This window comes from Falco peregrinus, chromosome Z, assembly GCF_023634155.1.
Source record: "Falco peregrinus isolate bFalPer1 chromosome Z, bFalPer1.pri, whole genome shotgun sequence".
Lineage (NCBI taxonomy): Eukaryota > Metazoa > Chordata > Aves > Falconiformes > Falconidae > Falco > Falco peregrinus.
The window spans coordinates 7,419,278-7,438,567 of NC_073739.1; the positions used below are offsets into that span (position 1 = coordinate 7,419,278).

Sequence of the window (19,290 nt, forward strand, 5' to 3'; positions counted from 1 at the left end):
AATGGAGAGTGAAAATCTCCCAGGAAATAACTGTTGAAGAGGAGGAGGAGGTGAAGGGGTTAGGAGAAGATCTACACTGGTGTGGGAGTGCTTCAGGTTCAAAATTAGAAAGGGAATGACAGCACAGCTGGTAACATATATCTCATATGAAACTTGTCATTATATGCAGTGATACAGAAAAAGAAATTAAGCTTTTGCCTCTAATCATGCAATAATCTCCTAAAAAATCAACTACGATCAAGCAGGATATTTTTCAATGAGTTATTTATATATCAAACGGGTTTTTTTTGACCAGCAATCATAAACAGAGAGGCATACGTTCATTATCCTCTCTTTAATTACAAGTCTTTCAAAACAGCAACTGTGCTGAAACACATTATTGTCAAGAGCTATATACCCTTTAACTAAAGAAAGAAAACCTTACAGATTATTCAAATATCAAACAGAAAGATTAGCAAAAAGCTACACAGTAGACTGCTTTCAGCATGACCTTTCTCTGAGAATCTTAAAGTTTAAAGAAATCTGCAATGAATTTAGAAAATGTTTCTGTTTTTTTTAATCAGAATATTAATTAGATATTTATTCAGATACACTCTTCTCAAAATGTTGTAACAGTATTTGATTAATACTGACCATCTGCTGATACTTTTAAAACCATCGATTTCTGATACTCACTTCAGTAAGGAAGAACATGATGACTGTATGAAAAATAACCAGTGTAATGGATGGTAAAAGACTTCTGAAAAATCTTGAGGAAGATGTTCATCAGAATTGTTCAGGAATGTCCTGAAAAAAACCAAACACTTCTAAATTACATGGAAGACTGAAAATCTCTTTGGATCATTAGTACTAAATATATATATTTATGTATGTAACTAGAAGACAAAAAATACCTTTAAGATAAATAGTATTAATACATGTATGAGTGCAAGTAATTTCAAATTTATTTATCTTATGTACTGTTAAAACTTTCATTCTGTATCTTATTTGCTTTCACTCTTTGAACCTTGGTATCTAGCACTGATAGCACCGTTAAAGCAGTATGCTTCATATTTTTATTCCTATATAGTGCGTTTTCAAACTATGTTTGAAAATGCATGGAATAAGCAATTTCCTTTGCTTTCAGTCATTCATTTCTATAGCTCTTTTCTTTCTGCATAATACACGCATCATATTATCAACACTTTTATCATAAGTAAAATATCTTTCAAAATTATAATGGTTCTCATTTGAATAACATACAAGGATGTATATACTTTGGATTAAACTGACAAAAATGTGAACCAGAAGCTTTGGACCTTCACTGGCTTGTGAGAAATAGAATACTGCCTGAAAAAAATGCTGTCTTCAAGTATAAAGACTGGCAAAGAATTAGATAAACTAGTTTTATGCCACTTCTGCATTACTTCTCTTACCTAAATGATGGGAGAGGCAAAAATCAGGTATGTCCAATCCACTGGTACTAAAAATTAACTATTTTTGTTAACTAATGATATTATATGTTTATAAATACCTATAATTATACAAACAGGATTATATAATTTAATATTTTACTTTAATTATTATATATTTATATAAAAAAATAAATGTATCAGTATCTGTACAATTCTGTAGCCACTACACAGCTGCAATAACGTGTGATAGGAACGGATGCTCCTTGGCCTCTTCCCTTTTTACTCTCACTTGCAGTGAATACAATTCCAGCTGAGAGGACACAGTCTGTTATAGCCATCCCCCACAAGCCATAATCAATTATCACTTCTTTTGCACATTACTTTTCAGCTTACTTGGCTGTGAATTTTTCACCTTAATAACTTTCCTTCTCTGAAGTTTGTTTCTTTATGTATCACGGCTGGGATTTTCCAAGTTAGATAAAGACGATAACTACCTTTAAAGATGCCACTTCTACAGAACTCATTCATGGTGTATTTGCTTTACTTTCTGGAGTGATTCAATGTCATTCCCACTTTTGAGTCAATACTCTTTCTATTGCAGTAAGAGTAGAAGGACATTTAGAAATACCTCAGGAAAAGACCTAAGGACTTTTGCAGGACAAGAGAATCTTTGTACAAGATATGAAAAAAGCCACAGCCAAACACGGAAACAGTGAAAGTGGACCTAAACAGAAGTGGAGACGTAATAGAAACCCATTCGAATACAGCCTTCAGGAGCCTCTAACCTAAAAAGTAAAATCTCCTCCTTCTTACAGGATGCTTTGTCCCTATGGCATTAATAGCACGTGTGTTCTGCCATTTAATTATTTAACACTACTTTTTAACTCTTTTTCACAGCTGCATACAAGCAATTTACAAGTGTAGCTACGTGTCTGTGAGGCAACTGTCTGCCTGTAAGACCCCATATGAAAGAAGAGAGAGAATTACATTTTTTCAACAAGAAAGGCAGGTGTATAGCTTCTGAGCTTCTTCAAAAGATAGGGTGATTTATTTGGAAATTAATTTTACTATTAAACCAAAATCATAGGAAGAATTTACTACAGACTTCAAAATTATCTTAGAGTAAGCAATATCTGAGCAGAAGGATTAGCACATAGTGAACTTGTGCTCTTTGTGAATTCATGTAAACTTGAAGATTAAAAATAAAGCTGAGATTGTAATATCGAAAAAGGAGAACTTAAGCTAGAAAAATATTTCAGCAGATGAGAGATAGTAAGATTTTTTTTTCTCTAATTTTCTCACAGTGTTTGAATGGCCGTCTTTAAAATAATTATTTTCTAACTTAAGTTCTCCTTTTTGGGTAGTAATGTAATACAAAAAGGCAGCATCTTGTCTACTGATAGGGTATGAACTGTTTGAAGGACTTCAGGGCTAAAGCAGCTTGTTAAGTATGGTTTCTTAGCTGTCTCCTAAGGACAAGCACAGGGCAGACTTTTGGACTCTAAGGCTTATAACAAAACCTCTACAAGAATTTTTAAACTGAGATGGAGATAATCTGAGTGCTTATTGCTTAAATATTAGAGTAACTTCTAATACTGTGAAAAAAATAATAATCAAGTGTCAAAGGATAACACAATAAATCTGGTGCCAGAATTTCTCAGTGTCCACTGCTGGCTATGTAATTCTTGCCAGGGAACCCCAACTCTGTTCCAGAGAGTTTTTCAACTATTCTTCTGACAGAAGTATAATAATAGCTAGTAGGAAATTTATTTTGACTACAAGTTATGTTAAAGCAGCTGCCTATAGTCTCAAAGCAGTGGACAGAATCTGTGAAAGTATTTAATACTCCAGCAAAAGTCCAAAGTTATAGTAGTTTTATTCTTCAGTAGAGTGTGACAAGGTGAGAACTCATCTTGTAAGACTCAGTGCAGGTGTGAAAAAATGAGATGCCAACAAGATACATCCTAATGATATTTCCTTGTAGACTTTGAAGGATTTAGCTCTGAATACGGAATAAACATCACTACAAAGCAACTTCATGAATTACAACCCTTACATATGAAAATCAAGAGAAACACTTTCAGTTTTTAAAATTGAATGACAGATATTTTTACCCAATAGACAGCAATTTTACCAATAGAATCTTTACACTCTTCTCTCAGCATTTAAGTCATTCACCTGATTTCTTGTTAGGAAAGTAAGATACAATAATTCATAGTATAAAACCACAAAAAGTTGCATCCACCTTACTCATTATGATCTTCCCTAGCAGAAAGTTTGTCATCTCCTACACAGGACAAAAGATTAAAGGATATAGAGAAAAGCACAAGAATGGATCTGCTCCAACTTGAGCAACCTTCAACCTCGTGCAGAAGACAGTGTCTACTCTGAAGTCATAAATGGTTCTGTTGTACTGCACATTGACAGCCTGCTTCTCCTGGCTTTCATTCTGTAAAAAAACATAAATGAAGAACAGTACTGGTTTCTCCTACAAAATCCACAAGCAGCATTGAAACTGTTAGATCCACTGCACAAAACCCCAGTTACTGGAACTGCATAACTGACAACAGCCTTGCCAGTAAGACTATGATGACTGGAATTCTGAGAGATGAAAATCCTCTTTTTTCAGAGGTTTGGGTCAGCAGCAAGAAAATAGCAACATCTGGTAGTTTTGGGGAGACTGCTGCTCAACAACAGCAAGGCAGACAGAACACACATTAAGGACACCTGCAGGTAACACTGTAGTGGGGGAAGTGGGCACAGTAGGTAAAACAAACAGAGTGCCAAGTCACAGATGACTGGGCCAACAGAAACTCACAAAGTTCACTGAGATAAAGTACAACTTTTTGCCCCATCCACAGAATTATATTAAGGTAGGCTGGGGAGAGACTGACTGAGTACCGACCCTACCCAAGCCTGGGGTTTATGGCCAGAAGGGCGTTGAATACAAGGCAAGAGGGTATTGTCACTAGAATCCATAAGTATGGCAAGCAAACTAAAGACACTGACTTGCTTCATCAACTTGGCAACAGCTAGTCCTTACCTAGAATATTCTGTTGCAGTGTTTGGCATACAGCCCAAGAAGGATGTGAGGAAACTGGAAAAGACGAGACTGCATCACCTATGACAAGAAGTTGAGGGACCTAGGCTCCCTCACTCTGGTGAAGAGGTGGCTAGAGAGTGGAGTCATGTCATGGCAGCCTACAACTACCCAAAGGGTAATTACAAAGACAACAGTGACAAACCTTTCTCAGTGGGGGCTGGCATGATGCAGCAAGCCACAGCCAGCAGCTTTGAAGGTTCACACCAGGTATCAGGCAATACCTTGCACTAAGGCAGTACAGCTGTGATGCAACTTTCCCCACAGAGACTGTAAAAGCTTGGTTCCTGGAGGTTTATGTGGGTGAGCTAACACAGTCATGTCTGACTACTCTTGGTGATTGACCTCCTTCGAGCAGAAGGTTGGGCTAGGTGACCTCAAGCAGTCCGTTCCAACCAGCATTTCTATAACACTGAAGCTACTTCAGGAAGGCCAGAGAAAGGTGGAGGAGAATGAAGCACAGAACAATGGGTGAGTAGTAAAACCTGATAACCCAAGATTCATAGGTGAACTTAGGACAGGGTCTAAGCAGCCTTGTCACACAGGCAAGAAACTCTTGAGTGACAGCAGAATGCAAAACATTTGATCACAGAATTAGGAAGGAGAAAGCATATGCCAAAATCACCCTATTTGAAGTTAAGAATATTATTAATTTTTCAGTACCCCTACTATTTTGTTGCATTTCAACAACATAATAAAGAGTTTTGGATAATTGTAATTCGCTGGAAGCAATAGTTAATATAGCATCTCTAGTAAGCTGGAAATGAGCCAGTCCTATTATTAGAGAACTCCTGGAAAACAATGTTCTGTCATCACTGCTTTTATGATTACACAAAACCTTCCTGAACCATCTAAGGATTAATTTAAACCTAGCCCCTGCAGGGAAATCTTCTAGTACCAAAAGAGAGCATGATAGATTTAAAAGAAAAATCTTTATTTCACTTCCAGTTAATTGTACCAAAGTTTTGAAAGATACAGAGCCAAGCTAACAGATGGAGATTTTGATTATACAGCTGTAATTGTAAAGAGAACTGATGAAGGATTAGTATTCCTTTGAAATCAGGCATAACTTCTGAATTTGTTATTGATAGATTCCTAACGTGATGAACTGTGCACAATTCAGTAAATAACAAACCTTGGAATTCAACCTAAAATTCCATACATGAGAGTGTTTCCAATTGGACACAATCGTTCAAGAAGCTAATTCGGTAAATCTGTTTTTTCTTTGTATTCTGGACACTGAGTTAGGTTACCTGACAAATTCTGGCTGTAATGAAACACACAATATGAAAGAACTACTTTGATAACAGAGTCTCACAGGTTTTGAAAACAGAAGTTCTGGATACACATTCATAAAGAATATCCCTTTTTATTTACACAAAACCAAGCATCACCTCTCTAACAATTTTTTTTGGGGGGGTGTGTGTGAATATTATTTTTGTAACTATATAACAAAGTACAACATTTTCATATTCTTCTTAAACAAAGATGCCAGATTTTGGTTATGATTTGCAGAGTACTTTGTATTAAATTAAATGAGCTGCTACATCCTGCACATGTCAAGTTTTTGATTTCTAGAAAAGCAAATTAGGATACTGAAATTTATATCCCTAAATATGAAACCTATATGACAAATTTGTCAGTCTGTAGCACTTTACATAACACACAAAATATGCTGCCTCACTCTTTCCACTGGCACTTTGTTCTGAGACTCAGCCAGTTCTCAAAGTAACACAAATTTTTTATGGTTCCAGGTACAGATAAATCGGTAAACAGTATGGATTAATGGAGGAAACTAGAATAGCTAAAAGGAACAGACTACGCTATGTATTTATTTTAGTCCATCATTATACAGTCTTTCCTACAGAAAAGATGAAATGTCAAAATCGACAGCAGAAGCAGTTACAGCTTCCACAGTGTCCATTCCACAGCAGGACTACCTAATCTGTTCATAAATCACCTCCTTAATTGCTATTTTTTCATAAGCCTGCATTATATAAGATCAAACATCCAGTACAATCCACTTTCACATGTTCCTCAGAGCCCACAAACACCAAAATGAGCCCACGTGACAAAAAATATTTAGTTAAAGAAGCTTAAATGCAGGAGGTCACCACCCTCCTAATAGTACCATTAGCATTACCCAGAATGCTCTTATTTAGAGTAATAAAATAAAAGCCAGTTTAATAGGATTTGGCTCTCTTAGGTGGTTTTTTTGGGGGGTTTTTTTTTGGTTTTTTTTAATTCAATTTGAGATCTCACTTTGTGTTGTTTCTTACCCCAAACTCCAGCAAAACTTTTAGCATGAAAAAGCAATGAAAGTCTCGGGCCCAACTGCAGTGCAAATAACATCCTTTTGTTTACAGCTGTGACTCGTGAAGACATAATTTTATAAAGACAGGCATTTTATACCCTTTCTGTTTTAAACTGTGTTTAATATGTGTTGAAGCACACTGGTCATGTAACCAGATGGTAATTTCAGACTGGTAAGAATGTGTTTCCAACAAAATGTGTCCTAACTGAACAGTGAATCACAAATTTGGGACAGTAATTATTAATGAAATTCTATTGCTTGTGTTACAGAAGACATCGAACCAGACATTCATTATGGTCTGCACTATCACCAGACTAAAAGATGTGCAGCACAGGAGTTTGATCCAAAGCTATTAAAAGCCCAGCAGATATAACTGAGCTTCAGGTAAGACCAAGGAAGTTCACGACCATATCAAGAAATGGCCAAAGGTAATGAAACTGTGTCAACTATGTCAACTATAGATTGCATTTGTACTTCAACGCAGTTAGTCACCTTTTAGATCTATCCATGTAAACTCAATAACCAATTTTATCTCAAGTTGAACGTTTCTTTCATACTCACACATACAAATTCTTCAGTGGTGAAGTTAAAATAGCCAGCACAGAGAGCAGACTATTGCAGTGGCTATGTATTTTATAGATCTTGAGATCTCTGTCTTCACGTGGGTTCAGAAACTCCTCTACAGAGCTGCAGACTGACCAAAGCATATCTTCAGTGGACATCAAAATGGCTGCAATATCAATTCTGTAATGGGTGATGGAGGGCAAGTGAAAACATTACTTAGGACATTAGGACTGTGGTATATTGCAGTGAAACACAGCTTTCCTCTGACAATATAAAATACTTAAATCATAGCATGGACTTCAAATTTCATCCTCCACCAGTGGTGTAGGATTTCTAAATCCATTACGCTTTTAAAAATACAGTGTTTCCACAGAGAAGTTGTTACTGAAACTAGTCAAAAGAAGACTTAAGAAATACGGAGATTTCCTCTTCCAAAGGACAATGCCACTAGGCAGGAACAACTTACATTCTAAACTACAACTAAATAAAAATAAATGTAGCTTGCTTTATGATAAAGTATAATTAGAATATACATATCTATTTTCAAACCCAGGTGGAGCAACATAGTAACGACAAGTGAACTAAACCTTCCATTTGCAAAACTTTTAACTGACAGGCAACATATTACGATACAGAACGTGCCTGAGCCAGTAATCTGTTGTCTGTTGATACTGGTTGGCAGAGCACCACAAGCCATTGGCCTAAACGATAGCAAGAACCTGAACTACAGTGACATAATCTCACAGGACTGTGCTGACACAGAACATGCAGGAAACAGATGGATAACACAAAATATATGGTGAGCATGAAGTTGGACTGAAAAAAAAACCTTAGTATTTAAAAGCCAATGGATGCATATGCTATTGTCTGCATTTTTAAGGATCATCTTATTTGTGGAACATCTAGGCAAACACACATGAACAGACATTTGTCTATATTACAGAACAGATCTCTAACATTCCAAGAACCGTTGGGGGAAAAGACACTCCCTACCCCAAAGTAGTACTATAAAAAAAACCCCCAAACATAAAACCTCTGTGATAAAAAATACTGATTGTTATTGATTAAAAATTGTTTTTTTCAGTGGTGCATGACTGGATTGTTCTATTCACTTAGTGACAAAGAATCGCTTTACTAAATAAAACAGCTTCTCTACAAAATGAGTGTAAAAAGTTTTCTCTTGTTCAGTATTTTGAAGCAAATTATTACAGAATTGACTAATACTATGCTTAAGAAATACTGTATCAATAAATATTCATATATCAGGGCATTTTTTTTCCAAGAAACTTCCAGAAAAGTTTCCAGGACACCTCTCTGTACTGAAGTACAGAAGGGCCTAATCATGGTCAATTAGTTCAGGAATAGACCATGCAAACAGGTATTCTGACACGCAGAATAAAACTTTGGGGTTTTTCCCAATTATTCCAAGACTGTGAACTTCTGCAAATTACTTAAGCTTCCATGACACTGCTTCTTTTCATAATAAAACTTAGGTTGACAGCACATAACTCCTAGCTCACAGAGACCATATCTCTGCTGAGGGTCCGTCATCTCCTAAAAATGAAAAGCGGTTAAGTTTTTAACTTGCATGGCCACCACAGACTACATCAATTTCAAAATCTAAAAAGAGGAACATAATCATGTAAAGAAAGATACATAGCAAAGGGGCAGGATGAGAAATACACTGATTTCTTCAGTAAAACAAGACAATGGATAGAAAGAGAAAGGATGGTGGTAGGGTAAGCTTCCACCTCGAGGCACCTGCTTCAGTATTCCTTAATGAGACCCTCCACTCCGGCAAAACACAAGAATCCCAACAAGAACGTCCAGCTTTGTATTTCCTAAAATGACAGCAGAAGGAATGGTCTTTTCCTCCTCTCTCCTTCTGCACTGGCTTCATTCTGGCAAAACTTCAGATGCGACCTCACAGCTCTTTGATTTGAAAAGCCCTATGAAAAGAAAACTCACATTCCATTGGAACACATGGAGTTTTCCTCATGAATCAAGGGCTTGACTTCTAATCTTGATGCTGCCAAATCTGCCCACATTTTTTGTTGCACCACCACTTCTCAGGGCACTGTTCATGAGGCTTTCAAACTAATCAAGCAGTTTATGGAACAATTTCACCAAGAGTTCGAAAGAGGTCTTTGATTCTGCGTGGTTTAGTATATGACTACCAAATACACTTAAATATACAAAATATATTGAATTAAAATGAACATCAAAATACATAAATTGTGCCTACCCCTTCTGCTGTGTTCATTAACATCTAAATCTGAATCAAAACAGTGCGTAACAGAAAACCAAGATTTACTTATTTTATCCATTGAAAGTATGCATTAAATATATAATCATTACCTGATTTGTGGTGTTCTCTTGTAACTGGGGCAGGCCTGACAATATCTGGAGGACAGCATCGCCAAAGATTGCTCTAGTACATCTGTAAGAATCTCCTGGGCTGTCTTGGGAGGTAGAATAGTCCACAGATCATGATGAAGAGCACAGCAGAAGTAATGCCACATCTGGACAGAGAATGAGCATCTTTCCCCCTGGCAAAACCACCACACATTAAATAATAAAAACACACCTTCCAAAATGTCAATTTAATTTCTGTAAATCTAATTAATTAAATCTGAAGAGAAACAGCTGAAGTTTCAGGTACACGATGACCAAAAGATGGTCCTTGACAAGATATGAAACATCTTTATTAGCCAGGAAACATGTGTTCCATTTCAGTTACAAAACTAGGGTTGTGCCACAAAACCAAACCACAGCATTTGACCTCTTAAATCCTTAATTAACCTGTTCTCAAAACTCATAGTGTTACAAGTGTAGTTTGAAAACATATACGGTATTCTGTACTCACTATAAGAGTCAGATGAATTTAATATAACAGTTTCTGTGTCCTTGAAAGAAAATAATTATGTAACCACTTAAGCATGTTTTCCCCCAGATTCACCAATGCCACACATAACCATGATTACGAAACTTAGGCAACAGGAATAGAAAAAAATAACAACTGAACAATTAAACTGGTAATAAGAGATACTGAGATTTTTTTAGTTGGGTATTTTTTTCATCTCATAATGGTAACTCACTGAAATTAAATATTTCCAGCGAAGGAATCTGGATTGGTATTAATATTTCATTGTCTATACAGAATCACCTCTATAAGACACAGAGATAAATCCAAAGGAGTCAAAATCACAGTGATTAATCTGTAGTATCTGTAAGTACACAGTTCAACTCACCTTTAAATATTTAAACTAATACCTATTCTGAAGATAGCCTTGTGATGAAGCTGTATCAGAACAAAGACTTGAATCTTCACTTCCCACATTCCAATGGAGTTGAGGAATACTTTAAGAATTTGCTGACATTTTATAATTATGAGAAATATAAAACCACCCCGTGATTTTTAAAACACTCTAAGAGTTTGATAGCCATTCTCTAATAATTATAAAACAAAGTAATCTGGCTTCTGTTTAAACACACCACATTAGCAGACTATTGGAAATTGTCATTATTCAGTATTTCTCTGCCATAATATTTGAAGTGTTTTTTATACTAAAAAGTGGTTAAATTATGACAGAGAAGAAAAGTACCAAAGTACCAAACTTGTGACCACTGCTCTAGGCATTAAATTTATGATTGGCATAGGAATCTCTGAAATCTCATTTAGGAAAAAAAACCAAACAAATCACTAAGTTGTCAAACTTTCCACGTTTCACTAATGCAAAGGAGAAAAATTTAACACAGATAAGTTGTGAAAGAAAACTATATGCCTGATTTTCCTTGTACATACAACCATGGACGTCTTATAACTGTTTTAAGCATATTTCTTTCAACCAACAAACTGCAAACAATAACTCTGGTATTTTGAACAATCAAGTACTTGACAAGTGTTTCGACAGAGGTAAACTAGGATTATCTTATATTGACCAAAAATGGACCTAATAAAATTATGGACATACTAAAATAATATGCTATTTTTCTTACATGAAATAAAATTACAGTATTATTGCATGAAATACTGAAACATCATCATAAGCAAGTACAAGTTTACTTCATAACTCTAACTCATAACTTCATAACTTCGCATAACTCAAGTGCTAAAACAATTCTCTAAACCTGGTTTTGTTATATAATATTACCATGACTAGTCTTGAGGTACATTGCAGTAGAACTTAGCCAGAAATAAAAGTCTAACTCTACCTTACAAACATCTTACTAATATTTCTCTTTCTTTGCAAAAATATTTCAACTGTTACAGAAGAACTTACCAGGTAAAAAATAAATTACTTTGAATGCCTACTGTGAGCTAATTTATTTTGGTTGTATCTTTAATTTAAAAAAAAACTTCATTTTTTTCAAAAACTTAATCAGAAATACAATTCTAAACTGACTTTGTAACGTAGGCTGTTTATTTTTTTAAGTAACTGCACATTGGTGAGTTTTACTAGTTAACTTTGTAACTACAAACACAAATGGCTTGATTTTCTCCACTTTGTTTAATTTAAAGCACTAAATTGAGTAATACACCTTTTCTAACATCATACCTCCAGTGCAGAAGCAACAGTTTTGCTGAAGATTTAGATGAGATCGACTCCCCTTTTCCGACCTGTTTTTCTATTTGTTGCCATTTCTAGACAATTCTATGGGTAAACATCTGCTATTTTTGCAGGCTCCGTATAATACAAACAGATGTGAGCTTTTATTTAGCTTTTATATCAGGAAACAAGCAGCTGCGCTTTATTACATAAGCCACTCAATATTATCTTTGAACAGACAATTCTTTATTCTTTGACTATTAGAAAACAGAAGTTCCCAAAGCTAAGCAGATGTCTGCTACACTAAAAGCTCAGTTCGAAAATGTAATCTGGAAAGCTGGCCCCGTGGCACAGTGGGTGTTCAGTGCACTCTACCAGTGAGATCCTGAACCCAGGGAGTTTCACTCTCTGGCAGCTCAGACTCTGCTGAACAAGAACTGCACTTACAGCTCTGCTCAGACCCCACATTACCACAGATTTACTCCTTGCACCTCACAAAATCTCTGCTTAACTTTCCTGAAAGACATGCAAAACTTTCTGTGATCTCACAGTGATTATAATCTCTGTGTTTACCCTCTAATCGTAATTGGTCTTTTGGTTTTTCTTCTAATTGAGGTTACCACTGTTGGTTTAGGGGCTCTTCAGAGGGCAGACGGGTGAGCAGGTACTGAAATTGGTTATGGAAATCCAAACATATTTTAAAATACATTATTCTTATTTTAACAGTGTAGAAAATTCTTTTACAGAATGTAACAACCATTTGCTAACAATCTTGTTCTCCTTAGATGTTACCACTGTACAAATAAATGAATATGGAAACTGCAGCTCTGTGTAATCAAACACAGACACTGTCCTCTGCCCCTTCCTCCTTTTCCCTTTGTCTTTCAGTGGTTTTGTCTTCCCTCTGGATGACTTACACATCAAGTAAGTCAAGCAGTTTTATCAGTCAATATGTCACTAGTTGGGAATGGAAAGGAAGGCTATCACATATTCTTTCTAATACCACCTGAATGTCCTGTATTACTGGGGAAAAAGAAGACAGCAACTTCACGTGACCCCTGAAGTCTAGGATTGCCATTTAGTTTGTAATTAAGTGTACAATACAAGAATGAGGAAAGAAGGGTTTCTTCCTCTTCCTTCTGCCCTGCTCATGCACACAAACCCAAAGGACAGGCAAGGTTTTGCTTGTTTTGTGGCAGTACATGGGATTGAATATATTTTCCCTTTATGAAACTGCATTCGGGAGTTACAGATGAGGACTGAATCTTGTACAGTTGCATATAATACTCAAATCTGGCCGGCGAAGGGGAAAGAGTAGCGAGGGTCCTGACCTAAACCAGGTTTGAGAGCGAGACTGCCCAGGAAACAAGCAGAAGCAGAACGCCAAGTGCAGCTTCCCCTTAAAGAAGCAAGGTCATGATGCTTTTGACTATGAGCCTCTGACTTGCACAAGTGCGAGAGTGCTCCCACTGAGAGAGGGGGAGCTCATACCAGCGCCTGCTCTTGATGACTGGCAAGGTCTGCTGGCACCTGGCTCCAAGCTACTCTTGTTTTCTAAGCTCAGCAACTACTGCAAGACTTTAGAGGCAGAGCTGAGGTCTTGGAAGGAGCCACCTCTCACTGCTAGCAAATTCAGCAGATGTTGCCTCTGTAACAAGAAATAGGTCTTAAGCCAACCTCTTCCACTTGGGATGCCTAGAAGAGTGCCATGGATGTAGCAGCTGCTCAGCATCATATCTCCTGAAGGCACTGAGCAAATCACAGTCTGTCCTTGGGCCATGGCCCAGCAAAACCAGCACAGTCAAGATGTAAAATTGCATACCTTCCACCTTGAGTCCTGCAAGTGTACGGAGCTGAGATACCAGCTTTCTTCATCCCTTCCTACACACAGCAGTTCTGATCAGTTTATGATAAAATTGTTTAGTTAATCCATATTCTTCTTGAGGCAGCTATTTCTGACAGTTAGGTTTCCTCGATGGTGAATAAGTTACTGGGTCACTAACAAACAGGACTGCAGACACTGAAGTTCATACCATGATTTATCAGTTGCCAAGAGCCACTAAATTTCTTACTTTCTTACCAACTCAGGACACCTGGGCTCACATTCAAAAAAAAGTAGAACACTTATTTACTTGTCTTTTAGGGGTGGGCATTTTGATAGAGTACTCATATTAAGGTCTGCATCACCTGTCCAGTATGGATGTTTATCACTGACTCAGCAGCTTTTGACACTACATCTGTAGAATACACATATCACACAGTTTTCTTTCATGTAAGAATTCTCGAAAATGCTTAACAAAACCACTCTAATTCTCTCATACCGCAAATGAGATAAGGAAGGGCAGGACTTCAGGGGATCTCAGTTACTATTGATAAAAATCATACGATACTTTTCACTTATTAAGTAAAAATAATTTTAAACAGTATATGTCAGTCTATGTCTGCATTAACTGAGATGAAGAAAAATCTCCGATAAATGATAACAATTTACTTGATCCTTAGGGGTTTTTTTTCATAGAATCATTAGGATCACAGTTTAAAAGCAGACCTGTGACTTCAAAATGCATGTGAAATGACACTAGTTATTTCAGAAATACATTGTTGAATGCCTAAGGGGAGTATTGTCCACCTAACTTTGTTACATCCTTTACTCACAAAAGCTAAAAAGGGGAACCAATTGAAAGTAAAAATCAAAGAATCAGATTAAAAATCTCCAGGAGAAAAATAGCTGTCTTTCATTTTTGTATGTCACACTTTCTATAAGAAGAGTTCAACTGACGGTGTCTTCTTTACCAAGTTCTATATAAATGTCTTGAACCCATCACACAATATTTTATTAAGCAATTGACACAAACACTACATGGTAATGATTTATCTAATCTTTAAATAACTACGCTTTCCTACACCACTTCTACAGAGACATTTGCCTGCAATAACAGATATTTCAAAATAGCAAACTCCAATAATCTTTATGTAAAAATAATGCTGATCTTATGCTTCTAATTAGTCAGAGAGCTGGCAAACAGTAAAACACATTTTGTAAAAGGGAGGCACAGTAAACTTAACCTCACACCTCATAAAAAGCTTTGTAGTCATCCCAGTGGTGGCTCTCAGCATCCTGTAAAATGCTTGTAGCACAAACTCTGACGCAGTAGTTCGTAACTTGAAACTGGAGAACGTTGATGAATTCCTGATATTGTTGGACAGGCACTAGGAACAGGGGTCTGTTCAGAGAGAATGATCAAAGAGGCAAAGATTGAAAGGCTGTGCACTAGGAGGTAACAATCCCCAGTACTGCAAATGGTTTTGATTATTAGGTATCAATCATTCATTTCCTCTTGGTCCTGGAGCCTGAACCTAGCATTCACTTTCGAAAAAATATCTGGTCTTTGTTTCACAAGTTCTTTAAATATATGCTCACCTATAAATTTTCATTTAACCAAGTCACTGAGAAATATATCACTTCATCCTATTTTCTGAGATAAAAGTACATTTGTCATTCGGTTATTGGGACACTCTGGGTTGAAGTGTAATTGCATCAGCACTTAGTGTGATAAAGAAAACATAAACACAGAGCCCTGGGAGTATTTTTGTCAGGTGTGTGAAAACTCCTTCATAATAGACTTAAGTAGAATTTTTGAACAGTAGTTTGGCCCAGACTTCCCATTCACAAAGATGTGCTTCATGCAGGAGAGAGTAAAATGTCAGAGGGAAAGTATCTCAACAATGTATACAACCCCTTACAAATCATACATTCTGTGAAAATTGCTATAGTTCAGGTGTCCCTCCCAGAACGCCCAGTATCTACTCTTGAATTAGATATGGCCAGAAACACAAGGGCCAATAAAGAGATTCCTAGTATCTTACGTCAAAATCTCCTAAAAGCACAGCAAGTGTAGTTATTGCCCCCCCAGGCCAAACACTGCCTTAGACATTACACTACTACTTCGTATCTTCTCTTAAGTTTTATTCTGCATGCACTGAAAAATAAACTCTAAAACTGCATTGGATGTATTTTTTCACATTTCTGAATACAGATTGTGTAAGGAAAAACTGCAGGAATGTACGTTTATACTGTCCTCTAAGACTGCTATGTGCTAAATCAAATTTTATGAAAATTCAGCTATCGCAAAGGTCAGAAAAGGAAATTAAGGCCTTGACCCCTTATTTATATGAAAGCAAAGTATGTTCAGTTCACTGGACAATCCTATTTACTGAAGCTTAATAAATAAAAAATATTGATCTGCAAATCAAACGCAGATCTTAAACATAAATAATTTGTTTTGTAATGGCTGCTTTAGATTATCAATAGTTTTGATTCAGGTCTTTCCATAAATAGTACATGCAGTGCATGTGCTAAAAAATATGATGCAATTTGGAAAAATACCACCACACTGTATCACCAAAATGGAATGAGGTCCTGTATTATTTATATTTGAATTAAACCATTATAAGTAAGCGGGACTCACTTTTTGCTTGTTTCTCTCATTAAATTGCTATACATTGTAAAATGCTGAAAGATGTATATTGCTGTGGAAAGGGCAGCATACAAGTCTTGCAGGGGAGCCTTGGAGGGGACGTCTTTGCTTTTCTCCTCTAGTCTTGCCAGGACAGCTGTTGCCACTTTGCTGCAGGCCTCTACAAAGTTTGCTCTAATTTCCTGAAGAGAATCATCTCTGCATGCCAGAGCCAGTGGAAGCAATGTGTCAAGTTCTTCCATGATGTCAGAACAAAACTGAGAGAAATAAATGTGCCATCAAGTTATTTGTATTCTGGCAGCGCTGTTTAATTTACACACGCTAGGGCCAGATTCTTGAATAATGAAACTGGCATAAAACATAAATACATTAGATCAGCTTTACAAACATTTCATTCTGTTATATAGGGAAGAAACGTTTATCTACAGTAAATGAATTATTATTTCATTCCTTGCTTTAAAGCTGCATAATACATATTGGGGAGAAAAAACCCAAAACCATCTTAAGCTAGTAATGCCTTAATTTTGTTTATGACTTCATTAGATGTGCATACAAAGGATAAGGTTAATTCCCTGTAAACAAAGATAATTTTCTAAACTAATCTATTTTGAAAAATATACAAACACATTTCTTAATACTGAATTTAATACTGAAAAAACAAACTTGTCATCTCTTAGTAAATTCATACATTGATCTTTCTAAAATTATCTCCCAAAAGCTTATGTGTTATTTTAAGCAAACATTTATTAGGAGCATTCCAAATTTGCCAGAACAGTTGCAAAGCTTACTTAATAAAAGAACTTTCCAACACATATTCCCTTAGAAAACCAATTTAATTAGTTGTCATAAATGACCTTTCAGCCAAATCAAAGAACTATAATATGGCCGTATTATTGCTTATGCTGATTAGTTAAATGGCATGTCTAAGGATATGAATACAGGAAATCCCTTTATAGCTATGCTTCAAAGCTTTCAGCATTTTCCCATCGAGACACTTGGTAACAGAGCAGATCCAAAAAGTTCTAAAACATTCTGATTTGTATGAAAAAGAGAATGCCAGCGAAGTTTAAAAGTTAATTCTTTCAAGTATAGACTATGGGCCATTGTATAAAGCTCTGTTCAGTCTCATATTGTAATGCCTCTCACTTTCTTCTTAATTCCATTTATATAAGAAATAGAATATTAATGGTACTGTAAGTACTTCAAAGTGTAGATGGCGAACAGCCCTGGCATTCTGTCTCCCCTCAAACTTCAGATCTTTTGATACCTGCCTTAGCAATTCGTTTTGGTTGCTCCTCCTGTTGGACTGCTCCGCATGACTCCCTCATTTGCTGGTTGTTTACAAGACTCATTGCATAGCCTGCAGCTGAAAACTCTTCTTTCTGCTCATGTTGAAGAATTTTAGTTGAAAAATCCTCGATTGCTATTGTTACACAGTGCGCCACAGAAGAACACAGGTCTTTAAATGCATTTCTCCAGCCAAAATTCAGTAAAATAGGCTGAAATACATATTTGTGTTAAATCAACCCAAATTCATTATTCAGTGTTATTATTGTCTGAAACATATGCAAACTTATGTAATTAAAGGACACCATCACCTTTTGAAATTAATTTTAATAACTTAAAATATACTCTGCTTGCCTTGAAATCATATTAAAAGCAGTACATACACTCAACAAAAATGAACACATGTTAACTATTAAATTTGTCATCAAATTTTTAAGAAATAAATTTACAAAACCCCCTGTTTAAACAAGACTGCTTTTTAAAAGCCATGCTTCATCTTCACGTTAATCTTTAACAGAATCTATTTAACAAAGGAAAATACTTTTACAACCATTTTCAATATTTTAACAAATAATCCAGCAATTGATACCCTGTAGTAATTTTCACAGTAAGGTAACAACTGGAAGTTACTAACCATGAATATTAATGGAAAACATGTAGGGAAGCTGGTTTTAACACAGCCAAACTGGATTTCACTTCTCAAGAGCTCATTTTAGCAAATATTAAAATGTTTAAATAGAGATTTCTTGCTTTTAGCCAATGCTGGCTTTCACTACGGTTTACATCAGCTGCCAGCCTTCTATAAACAGAGACTTCTGAAGTTATCTGAAGCATAACAGTTGTGAGAAGGAGACACAGTAGGACATCATTACTTTTCCACTAATCTTACTTTGCATTGCTCACATGACATACAGCAGACAAACCTTACCAGAAGTGGCCAACTGAGAATTGCACCAAGAGGAATACTTTAACAGCATAAGATGTATAGTAAAGATCCCCACCATGAGGGCATAGCAGGAGAAAAGAAAAGAAGGATTCCTAGGAATCTGCAGTTACAATAATAACTTGGAAGACGAAGAAGCGCTACGAGTTAATCCCTTCCAGGTTACTTCAGTCTAGAAGATGCCTCCTCCTTCCTTTCCTTTTCCCCACTCCCAGCACCCAACCCCAGTGAGCACAGAGACAGCGCCCACAGGCACCCATTCTCGCACTCTCTCCTTTTTTAATTTTTTTTGACCTTGGGTCAAGTAAAGCTCAATCTTCTCAAAATATTGTTCTTTGTAAACTATAAAATATAGGAATATTCGTTTCACAAACTGATTCAAAGCACATTTTAAAAAGTCATTTCAGCATTACAGTTGAGCTATTAGGAAATTAAATTCCACTATCACAAAATAGCGGACTCATTACACAGCATTTAGGTCCCATAAACTCAACAATAAAAATCTGTTTAGTAGTAAATGGGACCCAGACTAAAACTTAAATCTTATACATACATTCTACAAAGCATAGTGCTTACTACACAGTAGTTTGTTGGCATCAAAGAAACTGGACATTGTGTGAGTACTTATCCCTATAGGAAGCATCATTATGATCAAATGTT

At 36.2% G+C, this 19,290-nt stretch overlaps 1 protein-coding gene across 2 annotated transcripts in view; it reads right to left on the minus strand.

Moving 5' to 3' along the window:
* KIAA0825 (KIAA0825 ortholog) overlaps window positions 1-19,290 on the minus strand; it is a 252,911-nt gene that overhangs the window by 149,402 nt on the left and 84,219 nt on the right. For both annotated transcript variants that reach the window (XM_055790172.1, XM_055790173.1), the window contains 6 exons: window positions 17,672-17,899; window positions 16,392-16,657; window positions 14,996-15,146; window positions 9,731-9,921; window positions 7,370-7,552; window positions 676-786 (listed from right to left, as the gene is read on the minus strand). In XM_055790172.1, the coding sequence (XP_055646147.1) occupies window positions 676-786; window positions 7,370-7,552; window positions 9,731-9,921; window positions 14,996-15,146; window positions 16,392-16,657; window positions 17,672-17,899 (1,130 nt within the window). The remainder of the gene's footprint in view (window positions 1-675; window positions 787-7,369; window positions 7,553-9,730; window positions 9,922-14,995; window positions 15,147-16,391; window positions 16,658-17,671; window positions 17,900-19,290) is intronic.